The sequence below is a fragment of the Cololabis saira genome, chromosome 6 (assembly GCF_033807715.1).
Source record: "Cololabis saira isolate AMF1-May2022 chromosome 6, fColSai1.1, whole genome shotgun sequence".
NCBI lineage: Eukaryota > Metazoa > Chordata > Actinopteri > Beloniformes > Belonidae > Cololabis > Cololabis saira.
Window position 1 is genome coordinate 48,277,782 of NC_084592.1, and position 25,014 is coordinate 48,302,795.

A 25,014-nucleotide genomic window follows, 5' to 3' on the forward strand; every position below is an offset into this window, starting at 1 on the left:
TCATATAAACCTGCTGAGACCCAAGTGACACACGTGAAAACACAATACAAACATATCACCAGTTTCATTTGTTTGTTTTATTTAGATTTTATCATTTTTATTCATGTTTTGTTTTGTTTTTTTTTTTATTTACCGGCTAGGCAACAGGTTTAACTGGTAGTCAACAGGTTTACCTGATAGTCAACAGGTTTACCTGAAACTATATTTACTAGTCTGCATCTAACTTTTCGGTCTTTAATTGTCACTAAATTGTGTTTTTTTTACAAGGTTGTTTTGATTAACGGCTCTATCACATCGCATTTTGTGAACCTTAAGAGGGCGGGAATCAACACCAATTCTACTATCAAGGCAACTTGTTAGAATCTCCAATTACATTATGTAATTGGAGATTACTATAATTTTATTGACCGGCGAGTGGAGAAGCAGAGCAGTAAGACTGCAGCTGCAGTCGGCAGTGACCTGGCACAACGTTGGTTAGCTATTCTGGCCGTCGTAAAGCTGCCTGGCTCGTGATGGATACGTCGGGCCATTAACACTCAGACGCTGTGTGAACAAAATTGCTAACTGGATGCGATTTTTGAACTCATTGGTGGGATGGAAAAGAACTTGGAGAAGGTGCGAGCTTGGCTTGGCGGAAATTGACCACAAATTCGACTGTATGGAGTCGCCATGGAGACGAACCAGAAAGACTTTAAGGAAGACGGAAAATGACTGGAGTCTGACCCAAATACAGTAGTTCATATCTGAATCTGGCTCCCCGGCTACCGGCCCTGGACGGTCGGCTATCTCCCCCCATCCCTCCCTCTCCCCCCCGACCCCCGTGGAACTGAACCACAACTCTACCGAGACCACTTTTCCACCAGCACCTACTGGTGGGAAAGAACCATAACACTCCATCACTCCGTTACTCACACATGCAGCTATAAACACCCCCCCCCCCCCATATGCTCTTCTCTCCAGTGTTTTTCAGTATGATGTCACATTGGCTGCAGACCCATGTCTTATGTTGTTTGTTTCTTTGTTTTCTTTGGACAGAGACACTCGCTCAGCGACGGATAAAGAATCTCAAGAATCTGTCCATGGACTGTTGAACTCAATAAATTCAGTACCATCGAACTGGTTTATTCATTATTTTTGTAGAATGTAAATGCTAATAATAACATTGAATTTGATAAAGTCATATTTGTATTTAGCTTAGCTGCCGGCGCTGAGAGGAAGCAGAGAGGAGACATTAAAGCCTCTTATTACTGGTGTTGTTCATTCCTACTGTTTGGAACATTTAGGTTTTCTGTCCAAATAACAAAGATGACTCTGATCTCAGCTGACACACACACACACACACACACACACACACACACACACACACACACACACACACACACACACACACACACACACACACACACACACACACACACACTGGTTGTTTCCAGATGGAGGCAAGTTTCTTATCATGACCCCACATCCTACTGTGCCAACACACACAAACACACACACACACACACACACACACACACACACACACACACACACACCTAAACACACACACACACACACACACACACCTAAACACACACGCACACACACACACTCTCAGTGGCAGTCCCGTCTCATGGTGACCAGGCCATGTGGTCACTGTGGGGAGTTATGGATCAAACACACACACACACACACACACACACACAAACACACACACACACTTCCTGGACACTAAACCCTGAACCGAGATCCACCAGTGATTTAATAATTCATGTCCTGGTTCCAATGTTTCATTTCGTAAGAAGGGAGAGACACCCCCACGTGTTATCTGTCGATTACACCCCCACAACTTTAGTAACAGACACACACACACACACCACCCTTTCCCTGGTGTTTACTTCTCAGTTAAAGCTCAATTATACGTTCGACTGATAAGAAACTGACTCTTTATTTTAAACAACATATAAAAAATTCAGATTTCTATGACTTCTGCAACAGTGTTTCCTCCAAAACGTTCTGGCTGGTTGGGAGGGTGTAGAAACCTCTAGCTCTGAGAGCCTCCTGACTAATGGAACAGGGCCTATTTTGTGTCTTTTTTTGCATAGTTCACTAACGCCTTTAGCTAGGAGTCTGAATTTTTATATGTTGTTTGGGGGCATCCCCTGATCAGACAGACGTTAGTTTGGTGCAGATCGGACCTGTACCTTTCGATGGGCGGGGCTTTGAAACTTCACCTTTTCCAACATTCGAACGGACACTGTTGCCATAATATTTGACCAAACCAAGTAAAACTCGACCTGTGGCCTCCATATGGGGCCTAGATTGGGCTTGCCAAGTCTCAACTCTGTGAACCCTCTGCAACGCCAACTAGCTCTGTGGAAGTCGTACAGCCATGGGACCAAAAGATCCTAGCAAAGGGCCTTCTGCATTGCAACATAGTCAGGCCGAAAAGCAACAGACGCGGGGACCTTTAACACTTCCGAAGGTCACACAGATCTGAAAATCCGCACAGTGGATGAAAGTCCCCTCCTGATACAGAGTCTAGAATTTCAGCTTCCTAGCTCAAAGCGTTAGTGAACTGTGCAAAAATAGACACGAAATAGGCCTCATAACAATACATAACAAACCTCCTGTGCCTACTGAGCATTAATAACATGTCATAATCGAAGGAGAGCTAATTAAAACGGATGTCCTTAACATGAACCTATTGTATTATTGAATTATCAAGGACACTTTTGTGTTTTTGTGTTTAGAAATGTTAAAATAGTTATATATAAATATAAATAATAATAATAAATAATAATAATAATAATAATAATAATAATAATAATAATAATAATAATAATAATAATAATAATAATAATAATAATAATAATAATAAATATAAATAGTTAAAACGATTTTGTCAAGCAAAGCGGACTGGCGTCGTCTCTATAGCTGAGGATTATGGGTAGTGTATTGCCTACAGTTATCCATCACTGATAAAACAACTCTTTCTTTCTCAGAATCAAAGGGAAAAACATGAAAATTGATGTGTAGGAAAATAACCCACTAATGTTGTGTAATTAACAAGGATACAGTGGTGTTTCTGCCTTAAGAAATGTTGCAGATATCATTGTGAAAATCGCCGTTAACGTCAAAACGGACAGTAATTAGAATACTTCCGTGTGTCCGATCCTCAGTTATCCAATGGGACTGATGCTCCCAGCGGCTTGAAACGACGCGGCCGGGTTACATTAGAATCTGTTGAGAGCCCGCTGCGTCGGTGCTTAGACGCTGAGGGCGACCTTGTGCGTCAGAAACTGACGCCGAAGGGCCCTGACCAAGCGTCGGTTTTTGACGAGCTGGGAGTGAGAATGTGTTGGTGACGGATGTGACGGCGGTGCTATACGATGCAGCACGTATTGTACATCCAAAGAACCAAAAGCAGAACCAAAACAACCTTCATTGTTGTTGTTTGTAGCATCGCTAGCGCAACGCCCCGCTAGGCGTTTGGTCCGACGCCTCCGGCGGACGGAGAGTTACAGTTCCTGGTTTGGGTTCTCTGATTTGGGGTTGGGATTCAGGGAACATTTGGTACTAATTTGACACTTTGGCCACTTCGACCTGCTGCAGCGACGCAACACTCAACCTGCGTGTTTGACAACTCAGGTTTCACTTACTGACAAAGTGATGCAAAAACCTGCTGATCCAATAATAGAAAAATATCTCATCAGCGTACACACTCACATGCCCAGCGTGATGACAGGCGGTGTGTGTGTGTGTGTGTGTGTGTGTGTGCGAGTGTGCGTGCGTGCGTGCGTACGTGCGTGCGTGCGTGCGTGCGTGCGTGCGTGCGTGGGTGTGTGTGTGTGGGTGTGTGTGAGTGTGTGTGTGTGTGTGGGTGTGTGTGTTAAGCTGCTCACACTGAGAGACTCTAATAACCCCCCACGGGCCCAACCAACTGCTCACTACTACTGCCAACACACAAACACACACTCGCACACACACAAACACACACTCAAACACACACACACACACACACACACACACACACACACACTGCTGGCTCAATGGCATTAGCTTGGCTGAAGTACAACAAACCAGACCGGCTTCACACACACAAACACACACACACAGACACACACACACACACACACCTTCATCCCGCTTCACTAACCAGTTCTGTTGAAATGGATTTCAACCAAAAATCCACCACAGCAGGACGTTACAAAACAAAAACAAAACAACAACATGTAAATATTACGGGTGAACGAGTGAAGCAGCGTCTGCTGACGCGTCCAGATCCGTCAACGACCCCAGTCCACCTCGTTCATCCCAAACACACCGTTCCAGAGGAGAAACCACCTCGTTCATCCCAAACACACCGTTCCAGAGGAGAAACCACCTCGTTCATCCCAAACACACCGTTCTAGAGGAGAAACCACCTCGTTCATCCCAAACACACCGTTCCAGAGGAGAAACCACCTCGTTCATCCCAAACACACCGTTCCAGAGGAGAAACCACCTCGTTCATCCCAAACACACCGTTCCAGAGGAGAAACCACCTCGCTCATCCCAAACACACCGTTCCAGAAGAGAAACCACCTTGTTCATCCCAAACACACCGTTCTAGAGGAGAAACCACCTCGTTCATCCCAAACACACCGTTCCAGAAGAGAAACCACCTCGTTCTTCCCAAACACACCGTTCTAGAGGAGAAACCACCTCGTTCATCCCAAACACACCGTTCCAGAGGAGAAACAACCTCGTTCATCCCAAACACACCGTTCCAGAGGAGAAACCACCTCGTTCATCCCAATCACACCGTTCCAGAGGAGAAACCACCTCGTTCATCCCAAACACACCGTTCCAGAGGAGAAACCACCTTGTTGATCCCAAACACACCGTTCCAGAGGAGAAACCACCTCGTTCATCCCAAACACACCGTTCCAGAGAAACAACCTCGTTCATCCCAAACACACCGTTCCAGAAGAGAAACCACCTCGTTCATCCCAAACACACCATTCCAGAGAAACAACCTCGTTCATCCCAAACACACCGTTCCAGAGAAACCACCTCGTTCATCCCAAACACACCGTTCCAGAGGAGAAACCACCTCGTTCATCCCAAATACACCGTTCCAGAAGAGAAACCACCTCGTTCATCCCAAACACACCGTTCCAGAGAAACAACCTCGTTCATCCCAAACACACCGTTCCAGAGAAACCACCTCGTTCATCCCAAACACACCGTTCCAGAGGAGAAACCACCTCGTTCATCCCAAACACACCGTTCCAGAGGAGAAACCACCTCGTTGATCCCAAATACACCGTTCCAGAGGAGAAACCACCTCGTTCATCCCAAATACACCGTTCCAGAAGAGAAACCACCTCGTTCATCCCTAACACACCGTTCCAGAGAAACCACCTCGTTCATCCCAAACACACCGTTCCAGAGGAGAAACCCCCTCGTTCATCCCAAACACACCGTTCCAGAAGAGAAACCACCTCGTTGATCCCAAACACACCGTTCCAGAGGAGAAACCACCTCGTTCATCCCAAACACACCGTTTCAGAGGAGAAACCACCTCGTTCATCCCAAACACACCGTTCCAGAGAAACAACCTTGTTCATCCCAAACACACTGTTCCAGAGGAGAAACCACCTCGTTCATCCCAAACACCGTTCTAGAGGAGAAACCACCTCGTTCATCCCAAACACACCGTTCCAGAGGAGAAACCACCTCGTTCATCCCAAACACACCGTTCCAGAGGAGAAACCACCTCGTTCATCCCAAACACACCGTTCCAGAGAAAACACCTCGTTCATCCCAATCACACCGTTCCAGAGGAGAAACCACCTCGTTCATCCCAAACACACCGTTCCAGAGGAGAAACCACCTCGTTCATCCCAAACACACCGTTCCAGAGGAGAAACAACCTTGTTCATCCCAAACACACCGTTCCAGAGGAGAAACCACCTCGTTCATCCCAAACACACCGTTCCAGAGAAACGACCTCATTCATCCCAAACACACCGTTCAGGAGGAGAAACCACCTCGTTCATCCCAAACACACCGTTCAGGAGGAGAAACCACCTCGTTCATCCCAAACACACCGTTCCAGAGGAGAAACGACCTTGTTCATCCCAAACACACCGTTCCAGAGAAACAACCTTGTTCATCCCAAACACACCGTTCCAGAGGAGAAACCACCTTGTTCATCCCAAACACATCGTTCTAGAGGAGAAACCGTCTCGTTCATCCATAACACACCGTTCCAGAGGAGAAACCACCTTGTTCATCCCAAACACACCGTTCCAGAGGAGAAACCACCTCGTTCATCCCAAACACACCGTTCCAGAGGAGAAACGACCTCGTTCATCCCAAACACACCGTTCCAGAGGAGAAACCACCTCGTTCATCCCAAACACACCGTTCCAGAGGAGAAACCACCTCGTTCATCCCAAACACACCGTTCCAGAGAAACGACCTCATTCATCCCAAACACACCGTTCCAGAGGAGAAACCACCTCGTTCATCCCAAACACACCGTTCCAGAGAAACCACCTCGTTCATCCCAAACACACCGTTCCAGAGAAACCACCTCATTCATCCCAAACACACCGTTCCAGAGGAGAAACCACCTCGTTCATCCCAAACACACCGTTCCAGAGAAACCACCTCGTTCATCCCAAACACACCGTTCCAGAGAAACCACCTCGTTCATCCCAAACACACCGTTCCAGAGGAGAAACCACCTCGTTCATCCCAAACACACCGTTCAAGAGGAGAAACCACCTCGTTCATCCCAAACACACCGTTCCAGAGGAGAAACCACCTCGTTCATCCCAAACACACCGTTCCAGAGGAGAAACCACCTTATTCATCCCAAACACACCGTTCCAGAGGAGAAACCACCTCGTTCATCCCAAACACACCGTTCTAGAGAAACCACCTCGTTCATCCCAAACACACCGTTCCAGAGGAGAAACCACCTTGTTCATCCCAAACACACCGTTCCAGAGGAGAAACCACCTTGTTCATCCCAAACACACCGTTCCAGAGGAGAAACACACCGTTCCAGAGGAGAAACGTCATCGTTCATCCCAAACACACCGTTCCAGAGGAGAAACGTTGTCGTTCATCCCAAACACACCGTTCCAGAGGAGAAACGTCGTCGTTCATCCCAAACACACCGTTCCAAAAGGAGAAACCACCTCGTTCATCCCAAACACACCGTTCCAGAGGAGAAACCACCTCGTTCATCCCAAACACATCGTTCCAGAGGAGAAACCACCTCGTTCATCCCAAACACACCGTTCCAGAGAAGAAACCACCTCGTTCATCCCAAACACATCGTTCCAGAGGAGAAACCACCTCGTTCATCCCAAACACACCGTTCCAGAGGAGAAACCACCTCGTTCATCCCAAACACACCGTTCCTGAGGAGAAACCACCTCGTTCATCCCAAACACTCCGTTCCAGAGGAGAAACCACCTCGTTCATCCCAAACACACCGTTCCAGAGGAGAAACCACCTCGTTCATCCCAAACACACCGTTCCAGAGGAGAAACCACCTCGTTCATCCCAAACACACCGTTCCAGAGGAGAAACCACCTCGTTCATCCCAAACACACCGTTCCAGAGGAGAAACCACCTCGTTCATCCCAAACACACCGTTCCAGAGGAGAAACCACCTCGTTCATCCCAAACATACCGTTCCAGAGGAGAAACCACCTCGTTCATCCCAAACACACAGTTCCAGAGGAGAAACCACCTCGTTCATCCCAAACACACCGTTCCAGAGGAGAAACCACCTCGTTCATCCCAAACACACCGTTCCAGAGGAGAAACCACCTCGTTCATCCCAAACACACCGTTCCAGAGGAGAAATCACCTCGTTCATCCCAAACACACCGTTCCAGAGGAGAAACCACCTTGTTCTTCCCAAACACACCGTTCCAGAGGAGAAATCACCTCGTTCATCCCAAACACACCGTTCCAGAGGAGAAACCACCTCGTTCATCCCAAACACACCGTTCCAGAAGAAAAACCATCTCGTTCATCCCAAACACACCGTTCCAGAGGAGAAACCACCTCGTTCATCCCAAACACACCGTTCCAGAGGAGAAACCACCTCGTTCATCCCAAACACACCGTTCCAGAGGAGAAACCACCTCGTTCATCCCAAACATACCGTTCCTGAGGAGAAACCACCTCGTTCATCCCAAACACACCGTTCCAGAGGAGAAACCACCTCGTTCATCCCAAACATACCGTTCCTGAGGAGAAAACCACCTCGTTCATCCCAAACACACCGTTCCAGAGGAGAAACCACCTCGTTCATCCCAAACACACCGTTCCAGAGGAGAAACCACCTCGTTCATCTCAAACACACCGTTCCAGAGAAAACACCTTGTTCATCTCAATCCCACCGTTCCAGAGGAGAAACCACCTCGTTCATCCCAAACACACCGTTCCAGAGGAGAAACACACCGTTCCAGAGGAGAAACCACCTCGTTCATCCCAAACACACCGTTCTAGAGGAGGAACGACCTCGTTCATCCATAACACACCGTTCCAGAGGAGAAACCACCTTGTTCATCCCAAACACACCGTTCCAGAGGAGAAACACACCGTTCCAGAGGAGAAACCACCTCGTTCATCCCAAACACACCGTTCTAGAGGAGAAACCACCTTGTTCATCCCAAACACACCGTTCCAGAGGAGAAACCACCTCGTTCATCCAAAACACACCGTTCCAGAGGAGAAACCACCTCGTTCATCCCAAACACACCGTTCCAGAGGAGAAACCACCTCGTTCATCCCAAACACACCGTTCCAGAAGAGAAACCACCTCGTTCATCCCAAACACACCGTTCCAGAGGAGGAACGACCTCGTTCATCCATAACACACCGTTCCAGAGGAGAAACCACCTTGTTCGTCCCAAACACACCGTTCCAGAGGAGAAACACACCGTTCCAGAGGAGAAACCACCTTGTTCGTCCCAAACACACCGTTCCAGAGGAGAAACCACCTCGTTCATCCCAAACACACCGTTCCAGAGGAGAAACCACCTCGTTCTTCCCAAACACACCGTTCTAGAGGAGAAACCACCTCGTTCATCCCAAACACACCGTTCCAGAGGAGAAACCACCTCGTTCATCCCAAACACACTGTTCCAGAGGAGAAACCACCTCGTTCATCCCAAACACACCGTTCCAGAGGAGAAACCACCTCGTTCATCCCAAACACACCGTTCCAGAGGAGAAACCACCTCGTTCATCCCAAACACACCGTTCCAGAAGAGAAACCACCTCGTTCATCCCAAACACACCGTTCCAGAGAAACCACCTCGTTCATCCCAAACACACCGTTCCAGAAGAGAAACCACCTTGTTGATCCCAAACACACCGTTCCAGAGGAGAAACCACCTCGTTCATCCCAAACACACCGTTCCAGAGAAACAACCTCGTTCATCCCAAACACACCGTTCCAGAAGAGAAACCACCTCGTTCATCCCAAACACACCGTTCCAGAGGAGAAACCACCTTGTTGATCCCAAACACACCGTTCCAGAGGAGAAACCACCTCGTTCATCCCAAACACACCATTCCAGAGAAACAACCTCGTTCATCCCAAACACACCGTTCCAGAGAAACAACCTCGTTCATCCCAAACACACCGTTCCAGAGAAACCACCTCGTTCATCCCAAACACACCGTTCCAGAGGAGAAACCACCTCGTTGATCCCAAATACACCGTTCCAGAGGAGAAACCACCTCGTTCATCCCAAACACACCGTTCCAGAGGAGAAACACACCGTTCCAGAGGAGAAACCACCTCGTTCATCCCAAACACACCGTTCCAGAGGAGAAACCACCTCGTTCATCCCAAACACACCGTTCCAGAGGAGAAACACACCGTTCCAGAGGAGAAACCACCTCGTTCATCCCAAACACACCGTTCCAGAGAAACGACCTCGTTCATCCCAAACACACCGTTCCAGAGGAGAAACCACCTCGTTCATCCCAAACACACCGTTCCAGAGGAGAAACCACCTCCTTCATCCCAAACACACCGTTCCAGAGGAGAAACCACCTCGTTCATCCCAAACACACCGTTCTAGAGGAGAAACCACCTCGTTCATCCCAAACACACCGTTCCAGAGGAGAAACCACCTCGTTCCCAAACACACCGTTCTAGAGAAACCACCTCGTTCATCCCAAACCGTTCCAGAGGAGAAACCACCTCGTTCATCCCAAACACACCGTTCTAGAGGAGAAACCACCTCGTTCATCCCAAACCGTTCTAGAGGAGAAACCACCTTGTTCATCCCAAACACCGTTCCAGAGGAGAAACCACCTCGTTCATCCCAAACACACCGTTCCAGAGGAGAAACCACCTTGTTCATCCCAAACACACCGTTCCAGAGGAGGAACGACCTCCTTCATCCCAAACACACCGGTCTAGAGGAGAAACCACCTCGTTCATCCCAAACACACCGTTCCAGAGGAGAAACCACCTCGTTCATCCCAAACACACCGTTCCAGAGAAACCACCTCGTTCATCCCAAACACACCGTTCCAGAGGAGAAACCACCTCGTTCATCCCAAACACACCGTTCCAGAGAAACCACCTCGTTCATCCCAAACACACCGTTCCAGAGGAGAAACCACCTCGTTCATCCCAAACACACCGTTCCAGAGGAGAAACCACCTCGTTCATCCCAAACACACCGTTCCAGAGAAGAAACACACCGTTCCAGAGAAGAAACACACCGTTCCAGAGGAGAAACACACCGTTCCAGAGGAGAAACCACCTCGTTCATCCCAAACACACCGTTCCAGAGAAACGACCTCGTTCATCCCAAACACACCGTTCCAGAGGAGAAACCACCTCGTTCATCCCAAACACACCGTTCCAGAGAAGAAACACACCGTTCCAGAGAAGAAACACACCGTTCCAGAGGAGAAACACACCGTTCCAGAGGAGAAACCACCTCGTTCATCCCAAACACACCGTTCAAGAGGAGAAACCGCCTTGTTCATCCCAAACACACCGTTCCAGAGGAGAAACCACCTCGTTCATCCCAAACACACCGTTCCAGAGGAGAAACCACCTCGTTCATCCCAAACACACCGTTCCAGAGGAGAAACCACCTCGTTCATCCCAAACACACCGTTCCAGAGGAGAAACCACCTCGTTCATCCCAAACACACCGTTCCAGAGAAACCACCTCGTTCATCCCAAACACACCGTTCCAGAGAAACCACCTCATTCATCCCAAACACACCGTTCCAGAGGAGAAACCACCTCGTTCATCCCAAACACACCGTTCCAGAGAAACCACCTCGTTCATCCCAAACACACCGTTCCAGAGAAACCACCTCGTTCATCCCAAACACACCGTTCCAGAGGAGAAACCACCTCGTTCATCCCAAACACACCGTTCAAGAGGAGAAACCACCTCGTTCATCCCAAACACACCGTTCCAGAGGAGAAACCACCTCGTTCATCCCAAACACACCGTTCCAGAGGAGAAACCACCTTATTCATCCCAAACACACCGTTCCAGAGGAGAAACCACCTCGTTCATCCCAAACACACCGTTCTAGAGAAACCACCTCGTTCATCCCAAACACACCGTTCCAGAGGAGAAACCACCTTGTTCATCCCAAACACACCGTTCCAGAGGAGAAACCACCTTGTTCATCCCAAACACACCGTTCCAGAGGAGAAACACACCGTTCCAGAGGAGAAACGTCATCGTTCATCCCAAACACACCGTTCCAGAGGAGAAACGTTGTCGTTCATCCCAAACACACCGTTCCAGAGGAGAAACGTCGTCGTTCATCCCAAACACACCGTTCCAAAAGGAGAAACCACCTCGTTCATCCCAAACACACCGTTCCAGAGGAGAAACCACCTCGTTCATCCCAAACACATCGTTCCAGAGGAGAAACCACCTCGTTCATCCCAAACACACCGTTCCAGAGAAGAAACCACCTCGTTCATCCCAAACACATCGTTCCAGAGGAGAAACCACCTCGTTCATCCCAAACACACCGTTCCAGAGGAGAAACCACCTCGTTCATCCCAAACACACCGTTCCTGAGGAGAAACCACCTCGTTCATCCCAAACACTCCGTTCCAGAGGAGAAACCACCTCGTTCATCCCAAACACACCGTTCCAGAGGAGAAACCACCTCGTTCATCCCAAACACACCGTTCCAGAGGAGAAACCACCTCGTTCATCCCAAACACACCGTTCCAGAGGAGAAACCACCTCGTTCATCCCAAACACACCGTTCCAGAGGAGAAACCACCTCGTTCATCCCAAACACACCGTTCCAGAGGAGAAACCACCTCGTTCATCCCAAACATACCGTTCCAGAGGAGAAACCACCTCGTTCATCCCAAACACACAGTTCCAGAGGAGAAACCACCTCGTTCATCCCAAACACACCGTTCCAGAGGAGAAACCACCTCGTTCATCCCAAACACACCGTTCCAGAGGAGAAACCACCTCGTTCATCCCAAACACACCGTTCCAGAGGAGAAATCACCTCGTTCATCCCAAACACACCGTTCCAGAGGAGAAACCACCTTGTTCTTCCCAAACACACCGTTCCAGAGGAGAAATCACCTCGTTCATCCCAAACACACCGTTCCAGAGGAGAAACCACCTCGTTCATCCCAAACACACCGTTCCAGAAGAAAAACCATCTCGTTCATCCCAAACACACCGTTCCAGAGGAGAAACCACCTCGTTCATCCCAAACACACCGTTCCAGAGGAGAAACCACCTCGTTCATCCCAAACACACCGTTCCAGAGGAGAAACCACCTCGTTCATCCCAAACATACCGTTCCTGAGGAGAAACCACCTCGTTCATCCCAAACACACCGTTCCAGAGGAGAAACCACCTCGTTCATCCCAAACATACCGTTCCTGAGGAGAAAACCACCTCGTTCATCCCAAACACACCGTTCCAGAGGAGAAACCACCTCGTTCATCCCAAACACACCGTTCCAGAGGAGAAACCACCTCGTTCATCTCAAACACACCGTTCCAGAGAAAACACCTTGTTCATCTCAATCCCACCGTTCCAGAGGAGAAACCACCTCGTTCATCCCAAACACACCGTTCCAGAGGAGAAACACACCGTTCCAGAGGAGAAACCACCTCGTTCATCCCAAACACACCGTTCTAGAGGAGGAACGACCTCGTTCATCCATAACACACCGTTCCAGAGGAGAAACCACCTTGTTCATCCCAAACACACCGTTCCAGAGGAGAAACACACCGTTCCAGAGGAGAAACCACCTCGTTCATCCCAAACACACCGTTCTAGAGGAGAAACCACCTTGTTCATCCCAAACACACCGTTCCAGAGGAGAAACCACCTCGTTCATCCAAAACACACCGTTCCAGAGGAGAAACCACCTCGTTCATCCCAAACACACCGTTCCAGAGGAGAAACCACCTCGTTCATCCCAAACACACCGTTCCAGAAGAGAAACCACCTCGTTCATCCCAAACACACCGTTCCAGAGGAGGAACGACCTCGTTCATCCATAACACACCGTTCCAGAGGAGAAACCACCTTGTTCGTCCCAAACACACCGTTCCAGAGGAGAAACACACCGTTCCAGAGGAGAAACCACCTTGTTCGTCCCAAACACACCGTTCCAGAGGAGAAACCACCTCGTTCATCCCAAACACACCGTTCCAGAGGAGAAACCACCTCGTTCTTCCCAAACACACCGTTCTAGAGGAGAAACCACCTCGTTCATCCCAAACACACCGTTCCAGAGGAGAAACCACCTCGTTCATCCCAAACACACTGTTCCAGAGGAGAAACCACCTCGTTCATCCCAAACACACCGTTCCAGAGGAGAAACCACCTCGTTCATCCCAAACACACCGTTCCAGAGGAGAAACCACCTCGTTCATCCCAAACACACCGTTCCAGAAGAGAAACCACCTCGTTCATCCCAAACACACCGTTCCAGAGAAACCACCTCGTTCATCCCAAACACACCGTTCCAGAAGAGAAACCACCTTGTTGATCCCAAACACACCGTTCCAGAGGAGAAACCACCTCGTTCATCCCAAACACACCGTTCCAGAGAAACAACCTCGTTCATCCCAAACACACCGTTCCAGAAGAGAAACCACCTCGTTCATCCCAAACACACCGTTCCAGAGGAGAAACCACCTTGTTGATCCCAAACACACCGTTCCAGAGGAGAAACCACCTCGTTCATCCCAAACACACCATTCCAGAGAAACAACCTCGTTCATCCCAAACACACCGTTCCAGAGAAACAACCTCGTTCATCCCAAACACACCGTTCCAGAGAAACCACCTCGTTCATCCCAAACACACCGTTCCAGAGGAGAAACCACCTCGTTGATCCCAAATACACCGTTCCAGAGGAGAAACCACCTCGTTCATCCCAAACACACCGTTCCAGAGGAGAAACACACCGTTCCAGAGGAGAAACCACCTCGTTCATCCCAAACACACCGTTCCAGAGGAGAAACCACCTCGTTCATCCCAAACACACCGTTCCAGAGGAGAAACACACCGTTCCAGAGGAGAAACCACCTCGTTCATCCCAAACACACCGTTCCAGAGAAACGACCTCGTTCATCCCAAACACACCGTTCCAGAGGAGAAACCACCTCGTTCATCCCAAACACACCGTTCCAGAGGAGAAACCACCTCCTTCATCCCAAACACACCGTTCCAGAGGAGAAACCACCTCGTTCATCCCAAACACACCGTTCTAGAGGAGAAACCACCTCGTTCATCCCAAACACACCGTTCCAGAGGAGAAACCACCTCGTTCCCAAACACACCGTTCTAGAGAAACCACCTCGTTCATCCCAAACCGTTCCAGAGGAGAAACCACCTCGTTCATCCCAAACACACCGTTCTAGAGGAGAAACCACCTCGTTCATCCCAAACCGTTCTAGAGGAGAAACCACCTTGTTCATCCCAAACACCGTTCCAGAGGAGAAACCACCTCGTTCATCCCAAACACACCGTTCCAGAGGAGAAACCACCTTGTTCATCCCAAACACACCGTTCCAGAGGAGGAACGACCTCCTTCATCCCAAACACACCGGTCTAGAGGAGAAACCACCTCGTTCATCCCAAACACACCGTTCCAGAGGAGAAACCACCTCGTTCATCCCAAACACACCGTTCCAGAGAAACCACCTCGTTCATCCCAAACACACCGTTCCAGAGGAGAAACCACCTCGTTCATCCCAAACACACCGTTCCAGAGAAACCACCTCGTTCATCCCAAACACACCGTTCCAGAGGAGAAACCACCTCGTTCATCCCAAACACACCGTTCCAGAGGAGAAACCACCTCGTTCATCCCAAACACACCGTTCCAGAGAAGAAACACACCGTTCCAGAGAAGAAACACACCGTTCCAGAGGAGAAACACACCGTTCCAGAGGAGAAACCACCTCGTTCATCCCAAACACACCGTTCCAGAGAAACGACCTCGTTCATCCCAAACACACCGTTCCAGAGGAGAAACCACCTCGTTCATCCCAAACACACCGTTCCAGAGAAGAAACACACCGTTCCAGAGAAGAAACACACCGTTCCAGAGGAGAAACACACCGTTCCAGAGGAGAAACCACCTCGTTCATCCCAAACACACCGTTCAAGAGGAGAAACCGCCTTGTTCATCCCAAACACACCGTTCCAGAGGAGAAACCACCTCGTTCATCCCAAACACACCGTTCCAGAGGAGAAACCACCTCGTTCATCCCAAACACACCGTTCCAGAGGAGAAACCACCTCGTTCATCCCAAACACACCGTTCCAGAGGAGAAACCACCTCGTTCATCCCAAACACACCGTTCCAGAGGAGAAACCACCTCGTTCATCCCAAACACACCGTTCCAGAGGAGAAACCACCTCGTTCATCCCAAACACACCGTTCTAGAGGAGAAACCACCTCGTTCATCCCAAACACACCGTTCCAGAGGAGAAACCACCTCGTTCATCCCAAACACACCGTTCCAGAGGAGAAACCACCTCGTTCATCCCAAACACACCGTTCCAGAGGAGAAACCACCTCGTTCATCCCAAACACACCGTTCCAGAGGAGAAACCACCTCGTTCATCCCAAACACACCGTTCCAGAGGAGAAACCACCTCGTTCATCCCAAACACACCGTTCCAGAGGAGAAACCACCTCGTTCATCCCAAACACACCGTTCCAGAGGAGAAACCACCTCGTTCATCCCAAACACACCGTTCCAGAGGAGAAACCACCTCGTTCATCCCAAACACACCGTTCCAGAGGAGAAACCACCTCGTTCATCCCAAACACACCGTTCTAGAGGAGAAACCACCTCGTTCATCCCAAACACACCGTAGGGCGGTGCTTTTGGGTTGGGTTGCCAGTTACCACGACACATTAAACACCATTGACTCATTTCACTTTAAAATCGGGAGATAAGCGGCAGAAATTACAAATCGGGAGCAGGGCGGGACAAATGGTTGAAAATCGGGAGACTCCCGCATAAATCGGGAGTGTTGGCAGGTATGGGTCAGTCGCCGTGGAGACGGTCGCCACGGCATTCACTTATCTGCTGGTGGCATATGGGGTTGAAATGGAGAAGTTCTTTAAAAAAACCTGAAACTTCTGGACATCTGGACACACACACACACACACACACACACACACACACACACACACACACACACACACACACACACACACACACGCCCACACACACCACCACCTCAGTGTGTGATTCAGTATGTGTGTGGTTTAGAAGATGACATTATTGACAGCGTTGTTTTTTGTTATTATTGTATGTACAATGGTATATTGTATTTACAATGGGATGTGAGTGGAGCATTCCAACCGCTACCCCAGAAAACCTCCCTCTGTTTCACAGCCCAGTGTTGGCAGGTACGGCCTGACCTGTGGGCGTCTCCGGGACGATGGGGGTCCAGGTCAGTCTGGTCTGGCTCAGCAGGACGTCGTGACTCTTCTTCCCCACCTTGAAGATTCCCCGCAGGATCACCCTCTCGCTGACGGAGGAAACAAACATTTCAACCAATGAATGAAGTGACTGACTGAGCCTTTATCAGCCTCCTGATTGGTCCCTGACTGACCAATCAGAAACATCCGGGTCAGAATATCCGGTTAGACAGAACAGCCGTCTCTCTCCTTCACATCGATGGAAAAATCGTAGTTTTTACTGCCTTGTATCAAAATATAAATCCCTGAATTATTTTTTTAAACTTTGTATAGGGCTCGGTCACCAAGGTGCATTCTGGGACGCGGCGGCCATTTCCGATGCCTCGTGAGTGATAGCACGGAACGCAAAAAGAAATGTCAAAATGTCATATCATATCATAAACAAGGAAGCCAGAGACCGGTGTTTGGAGAAAATAGTAATAATTAACGGAAAAGGTCGCTAATGGTGTAACTTTTCACCGCTTTCCTGCTCGGAGGCAGAACCACGGAGTCCAAGCATCTGAGATAACAGAGTCGTCGGCTCGCTTGGATCACGGCTGTAAGACGAGCAAAAATAACCTTCCACAGTATCCCCATTTCCATGAGAGTCTGCTCCCTGCATTTTCATTCTGGTAAGTTAAAGATAGTGTACGATTATCTTTTTATACATTGTCTCTCCTTCAACCGCGACACCACACACACACACATAGAAGCGTGCACACACACACACACATGGCAGCGCGCACACAAACACACGTAAAGGCAGTCACGAGGCTGACACTATCTAACTTACATCATGACATGTAAGAAATCAAAGAGTCATTACAGGTGCATGTCATGATTATGAGTGTCACATCTATGAAATTCATTCTGTCAAGCCCCGCCCCCGACCTAGCAGGGGGCGGGGCTTGACAATAGGTCACAATTAAATCTGAAAACACATATGATCCACACTATCATGGTTTCAGGTTTTATGTGTTTGGGATTGGTTTTTCTTATGTTTTCTGGTTTTGTAATGTAGGAACAAAAAAAAGGCCGCTGAGGCCGCTTGCTGACGCGTCACTCAAAGAATGGGAAAAATAAAAGTCCGTTGAATTGGTGCTTAAACTGATCCAGGTTTATTGTAACAAAAATATCACTTGGCAGCAATCGATTATTATAGTGCAAAAATAAACTAAACAATGAATATTTGCGTGGATGAAGCAAAGCAAAAACGGTGACGGTCAACAAAAAATATATCAGCCTACAATATGAACGCTTTCGTTTGTCTTCCACCCGCCACCACACAATCAAACCAACCAACCAACAAATCAAAGCCACACCTATAAGCCCCAACGTGATGACGTAACACAAGTATAATTTCAACTTATCCATAACTTAAACTTAAAGTACCATTATAATTAAGCAAATCAAGAATGTTATTTTTAGCTGCTACAGTAATCTATTTTCTGTTTTATTTTACGAATCCATTTCTTGGTTTCTTGGAATCCAGTTCAACCCATTCCTCCTGATTGTTGGTATCTGTGTTTTCAGCCGCTGACTTGTCTGTGTGTCGTGTTTCCTTCGTTGCCGTCGTCCTGCTGGTCCATCCGTGTTTCACCTCGTCCGTTTCCTCGCATCGTTTCCTGCCAGCTCTTTTGTTCTCTCGGTTTTCTGGCGCAGCTATTTATCTTTTTTAGATTCCTGGCATTACAGAGCTTTTTGTTTCTATCTGTTCCACCTCAAACCTCCTGCATTTGGGTTTTCCTCCACTCTCAGTCCATGACACAAACATAACATCTATAAACTATAAGATTATGCAAAAAAGTGCTTTCTAAACTTTGCAAAGGCTGATATGATCTAAATTGCAATAATATGTAACAAAGAAAGCATTATATCCCAAGATGAATTCATATAAAAAGTTAAATTATTAATTTCCTACCAGTCACCAAACCGATTATTTTAATTTTATTTTGAAACTTCTTTGGTTGTTTTAATGGATTTCTGAACCAGAACAGTGAGGACTTTATTATCATCCCTGATCTCAACTGATACTGATTTTTACAATCCAGTTGCAGCATTCTTTAAGACAAAGATCAACAGTATTCGTCAGCAATTAACCCCTCTTATCCCTTTTTCCAACCCGCTCTGTAAACTGATATATCTGAACTCATCCACGAATCTAATCATCTACTTGCCAACCATAATCAGCAAGTTTTTTATTCATTTATTTTTTTTAATCTGCATATTTATAACCGTAAAAGTTAGTAAATTGATTTGGTAAAACACTTATTGATGAGATATATATGTATTTTAATCTTGCAGCACGTGTGTGTGAAAGAGGCGTGTTCTTCAACAGTCTTACGTAACATAACGTAACATATGTTATTAACATTTAAATTCCTAATTCTGATAAAAAGGACTAAAATCACAGATGAGAAACATGAGAGGAGAAGACGGACAGAAAGAGCAGACAGTGAAAGGTTTGGTGTGTTTGGTGTTGTGATGACTGTGCTGTGTCTTAATGGTGAAATATATTACAGTAAAAAAGAAAACAACCTCCTAATGAGAAAACCAGGCATTAAAAACAGGACGAACAGATGTGTGTGTGCACCAGGACGAACAGATGTGTGTGTGCACCAGGACGAACAGATGTGTGTGTGCACCAGGACGAACAGATGTGTGTGTGCACCAGGACGAACAGATGTGTGTGTGCACCAGGACGAACAGATGTGTGTGTGCACCAGGACGAACAGATGTGTGTGTGCACCAGGACGAACAGATGTGTGTGTGCACCAGGACGAACAGATGTGTGTGTGCACCAGGACGAACAGATGTGTGTGTGCACCAGGACAAACAGATGTGTGTGTGCACCAGGATGAACAGATGTGTGTGTGCCAGCCTGCACTCATATGAACAGATGTGTGTGTGCACCAGGATGAACAGATGTGTGTGTGCCAGCCTGCACTCATATGTGACGTGACGTGACGCCTATATTTGCTGAAAAACAGATTTATTTTCAATTCAAAAAAGGTTTAAATGGATAAGAAAATACAATATATATGAACAACCTGTCCCACATATGGACTCACTAGAATTTTACAAAAAATACTAGTTATTTGGGATTTTGTTGTTGTTTTAAGCGTCTAAATGTGATGTAGTGCAACCGTCCGACCAGGACTCTGGCTTTGAAATCAATCTAAATGTATTTAAATCAATCTTCTTCTATCTGGCATGATTTCTACAAGTGTCTTGTAGTGTATAAGATTACAACACATTTGTATTTATATTTCCATCATAATATACAAACAAAGTTTGACTTATGTCCATTTTATGAAATATCATGTGGCGCGACCATTAAAAAATAACCATTTTTGTATAATACTGAAAACTTGTAAAAAATGTCAAGATGTTAAGGAAATTAATTCATTTTAATATGAATCATGGTTGCACCACATGACCTTTTTTAAGGCTAGTGCCGATTCATCTTGACAAAAAACTCTGAAATCACTTAATTTAAATGTTTTATATGAATATATGTGTATGTTTGAACTACAGCAATAGATTTTTTTTTTTTTATTATTTCAAAGTTGACCTGTTGAAAATCCTTATTGGTCATTGACCCGTACACACACCAGTAAATACTCTCCTATATCTGGAACACAGTTACAGAAATCTCCTCCACTTCATTCAGTCATTTTAAACAGAAGCTCAGACACATTTAAATGATCAGATTACCTGATGATATTTCTAGATTTGTTATATTTTCTTTAATCATGTAGAAACCATGTATTATATTCATGCTGCTGTTTATTTGCTTTGTCTTTGTTTTTAGCCTGCAATTATGTATTCTGTATATTTTAAATCTTTGTACAATCTTTTGCTGTATTTTACAGGTAGAGGCCTCGTATATATTTATTTTGCCTCAGGTGAGTTTATTACCAATCTCTCTTTACATTTGGATGTTACTGGCAGAGGTGTCTTCAGTATTCATTCATTCATCAGGTAGAAGTATAGATACTAGAGTTTAAAAATACTCCTGTAGAAGTTGAAGTATCAACTCAAGTTTTTTACTCAAGTAAATGTATAAAAGTACTGGTTTCAAAACTACTTAAATAATAAAAGTAAAAGTAATGTAAGGGGGGAAAAAGCCATTGAAAATGAATGCATCTTAGTATAATGCAAATATATTAAAGAAGCATATATGTGTACTATTGAGCATTAACATGTGTTAATATAAATATATTAAAGAAGCATATATGTGTACTATTGAGCATTAACATGTGTTAATATAAATATATTAAAGAAGCATATATGTGTACTATTGAGCATTAACATGTGTTAATATAAATATATTAAAGAAGCATATATGTGTACTATTGAGCATTAACATGTGTTAATATAAATATATTAAAGAAGCATATATGTGTACTATTGAGCATTAACATGTGTTAATATAAATATATTAAAGAAGCATATATTTGTACTATTGAGCATTAACATGTGTTTCAGAGAGCAGCAGATATGATGACTAGTTGCCTATAAGTATTGTAATGGTGCAAAAAGTCAAACTTCATGTTCATGTTATCATTTATCCTAACCTTTATTGGAATGTACATCCAAGTTTAGTTGCAGGAATCTGAGGGAACGGATGTAAGAACAAAACTGGACAAGAACATCTGAAACAACCACAACCAAATTCACTCTATCCGGATGGAGCAATTTAACTGGATAGTTTTTATTAAAGGCTGAAATGAAATAGAGTAACGAGGCTGTTTTTAAAATGTAAGGAGTAAAAAGTACAGATAATTGTGTGAAAATGTAAGGAGTAAAAGTAAAAAGTCGTCTGAAAAATAATCACTCCAGTGAAGTATAGATAACCAAAATTTCTACTTAAGTAAGGTAACAAAGTATTTGTACTTTGTTACTTGACACCTCTGGTTACTGGTTCTGTTTTTTATACTGTGCTGAAAAAATAAATCTAAATCTAAAATCTAAATCTATAATAACAGTGACAGTCATGACGTCTACAGCAACAGCCAATAATAATATATATATTAACGACGATAGAATCATGATTACTGGTTTTATAAATCAGTAGCAGTATAAATACTAATTACACATGTGTGTACACCTTTGTTGTCACTCAGATAAAAGTGAATGAGGGAATAGTAATAATGATAACAATGATAGTAGTCACTGTTAAATAGGTTTATGGAACAATCTGAATAAAGAAAACAAAGAATCCAAATCAAACATTACATTCAAAAGAACAATTAAAGCCTGTATGTTAAGGAAATATAATGAAATATGTTAGTTAAGTTTGATTGACATACCCATAGACGGCGGTAATTTTATTTTAGTTTTTTATTTACTTAGTTGTTTTTTTTTTTAGTTTTGAATTTATGTTATTTGTGAATTTATTTCTTGGAAAAGGGGCAGATTAGATAAGATTCTTCTTCTTTCTGCTCCCTTTTCATTCACAATTCATGAACATTTGTATTTGTATTTGTGAGGAAACATTAGTTTGCAACTGAAACATAAGTTCACAACACACAAGCGAATATGTAACCATACATTTTTTCCAAAATACACTTCTAAAATTAAATAAAAAGAAAATAAAGAAGATTAATAATAATAATAATAATAATAATAATAATAATAATAATAATAATAATAATAATAATAATAATAATAATAATAATAATAATAATAATAATAATAATAGTAATAATAGTAATAATAGTAATAATAGTAATAATAATTTAATTTATCTTTATCTTAAAAACCAGACCAGTGTTGACTAGTTTGACCTGGGCAGGTCTGGGACTGGTGCATTCTGGGTATCCTGATCACAGCAGTCACGTGATGCACATTCTGTTGATATTCTGTTGCTGGAAATCTACGTTACTGCTTTTACTTTAAAAGGGCATATCTACCTTACTGCTGGGCTTTTACTCTGAAAGGGTTTGCAGAAGTCGCTCTTTGGAGCAGTTTGTTATTCTGTAGAATCTCATGGAGAAAGTTCCTCACCTGTTCTCCTTAGCCTCCCCCCGCTCCTCCTCCTCCTCCTCCTGCTCCTCCTCCTCCTCCCTCCTCTTCCTCTCCTTCCTCTTCTTCTTCTTGCTCTGCTTCTCCCCCCGCGGCTCCGACATCTCAATAATTAGATAATAATTATATAATAACACTAATAAAGCTGTAAAGAGCGGAACCTCAGGCGGAGAACCAGCAGGTCCTGCTGAACGACCTGTGAGCTGAGCGGGTTATTTCCGGGGTCGCGTTGCCATGGAGACGCGCCGCGGCTTATTTCCGGGGACGCGTTGCCATGGAGACGCGCCGCGGCTTTAGCGGCGCGGGCGCGCGGCGCGCGTGCCCTGGGCCGTTTGTTTTTTAATGGACAAATATCAATTTAAATGCAATATATAAAGAAAGGAAAATAAAAATAAGAAAAAATGGGGATTCTTTTAAGGAATACAAAAAAAACTCTAAGAATTAAAAAGTGCATATGAATAACAAAATAAATTAAGCATTTCAATTTACATAATGGAGCATAGAAAAGGAGAGGAATTATTAAATTAGAATAACAAATAATGAGCAATGTCTCGACTTATTTTACTTGCATTTTTGTTTTCTACTCTTTTGAGACATGTGAAAAAATCCTAAAATTGTTAATAAAACCCCGGAAGAAGGTTTACAATTTCTCCATTTGGCACAATGAATATGGTTCTTACCCAGTAACAAAATGATATGAATAATATCAGAAACAAAAAATTCCAAATCATCCATGAAGAAAATAACATGGCTTAATTCAAAAGGTGGAACATTATTCATTTTAAGAGAAATCCAATTGTGTTTATTTGGACCTGGAACCTGGACCACATTAGACATTATAAGGAAAATAAAAACAAAAAAAAAATAATGGGGATTCTTGTAAGGAATGCAAAAAAAAACAAAAACAAGGCGCTCTAAGAATTAAAATGTGCATATGAATAACAAAATAAATTAAGCATTTAAATTCACATAATGGAGCATATAAAAGGAGAGGAATTATTAAATTAGAATAACAAATAATGAGCAATGTCTAGACTTATTTTACTTGCATTTTTGTTTTCTACTCTTTTGAGACATGTGAAAAAATCCTAAAATTGTTAATAAAACCCCGGAAGGAGGTTTACAATTTCTCCATTTGGCACAATGAATATGGTTCTTACCAGTAACAAAATGATATTAATAATATCAGAAACAGAAAAATTCCAAATCATCCATGAAGAAAATAAAATGGCCTAATTCAAAAGGTGGAACATTATTAATTTGAAGAGAAATCCAATTGTGTTTGTCTGTCCAGAAACAATGAGACAAAGGACATTGATAATGATCCAGTGTTTCTTCATCCTTTTTGCAGAAGGAACGTTGATCTACCTCAAATTTAAACCTTTTTTTAAGAGATTCTGCCACGGGATTGACCTTGTTCATAATTTTAAAATGTACTTCTTTAACTTTAGGCAAAATAGGCCATTTAATAAATTTGGAATGTGCTTTGTTTAATGTGTTTATATTTACCATGCAAGAATCCTGTTGAATTATCCTTCTGCAAAAATCATGGAACCATCTGGATTTAAAGTTTACTCCACCGTAGCTGAGGTTTGGTTTGGTGATTAAATTCTGCTTATTCTTTTACTGAATCTGTTGTTGACCGTTCTTTAGGCAGCAACTCATTTTTTTCTGTAACATTTGTACTTTTTTCACTGTAAATTCTTCTTTTGTCTTTCAAGGTGCAGGGATAGGAAGAATAGAGTCCTTCCAAACACCAGGAACCTGGACCTGGAACCTGGACCACATTACACGGTCATGAAATCACTACACTGGCTTCCAGAGTTTCAAATGTTCCTGCTGGTCTCCAAAGACCTGGATGGTCCTGGACCAGAATCCATGCATGATCTGTTAGTTCCTATGAAGCTCCCAGACCCCTGAGGTTCATCTGGATCTGTTAGTTCCTATGAAGCTCCCAGACCCCTGAGCTTCATCTGGATCTGTTAGTTCCTATGAAGCTCCCAGACCCCT

General features: G+C 44.9%; 1 protein-coding gene across 1 annotated transcript in view; it reads right to left on the reverse strand.

Annotated features, from left to right (window-relative positions):
• LOC133445655 (ceramide kinase-like protein) overlaps window positions 1–17,065 on the reverse strand; it is a 68,590-nt gene extending 51,525 nt beyond the window's left edge. Inside the window, exon 1 of the mRNA XM_061722979.1 lies at window positions 16,936–17,065. Within this exon, the coding sequence (XP_061578963.1) occupies window positions 16,936–17,065 (130 nt within the window). The remainder of the gene's footprint in view (window positions 1–16,935) is intronic.
• Between the last annotated feature and the right edge of the window lie 7,949 nt (window positions 17,066–25,014).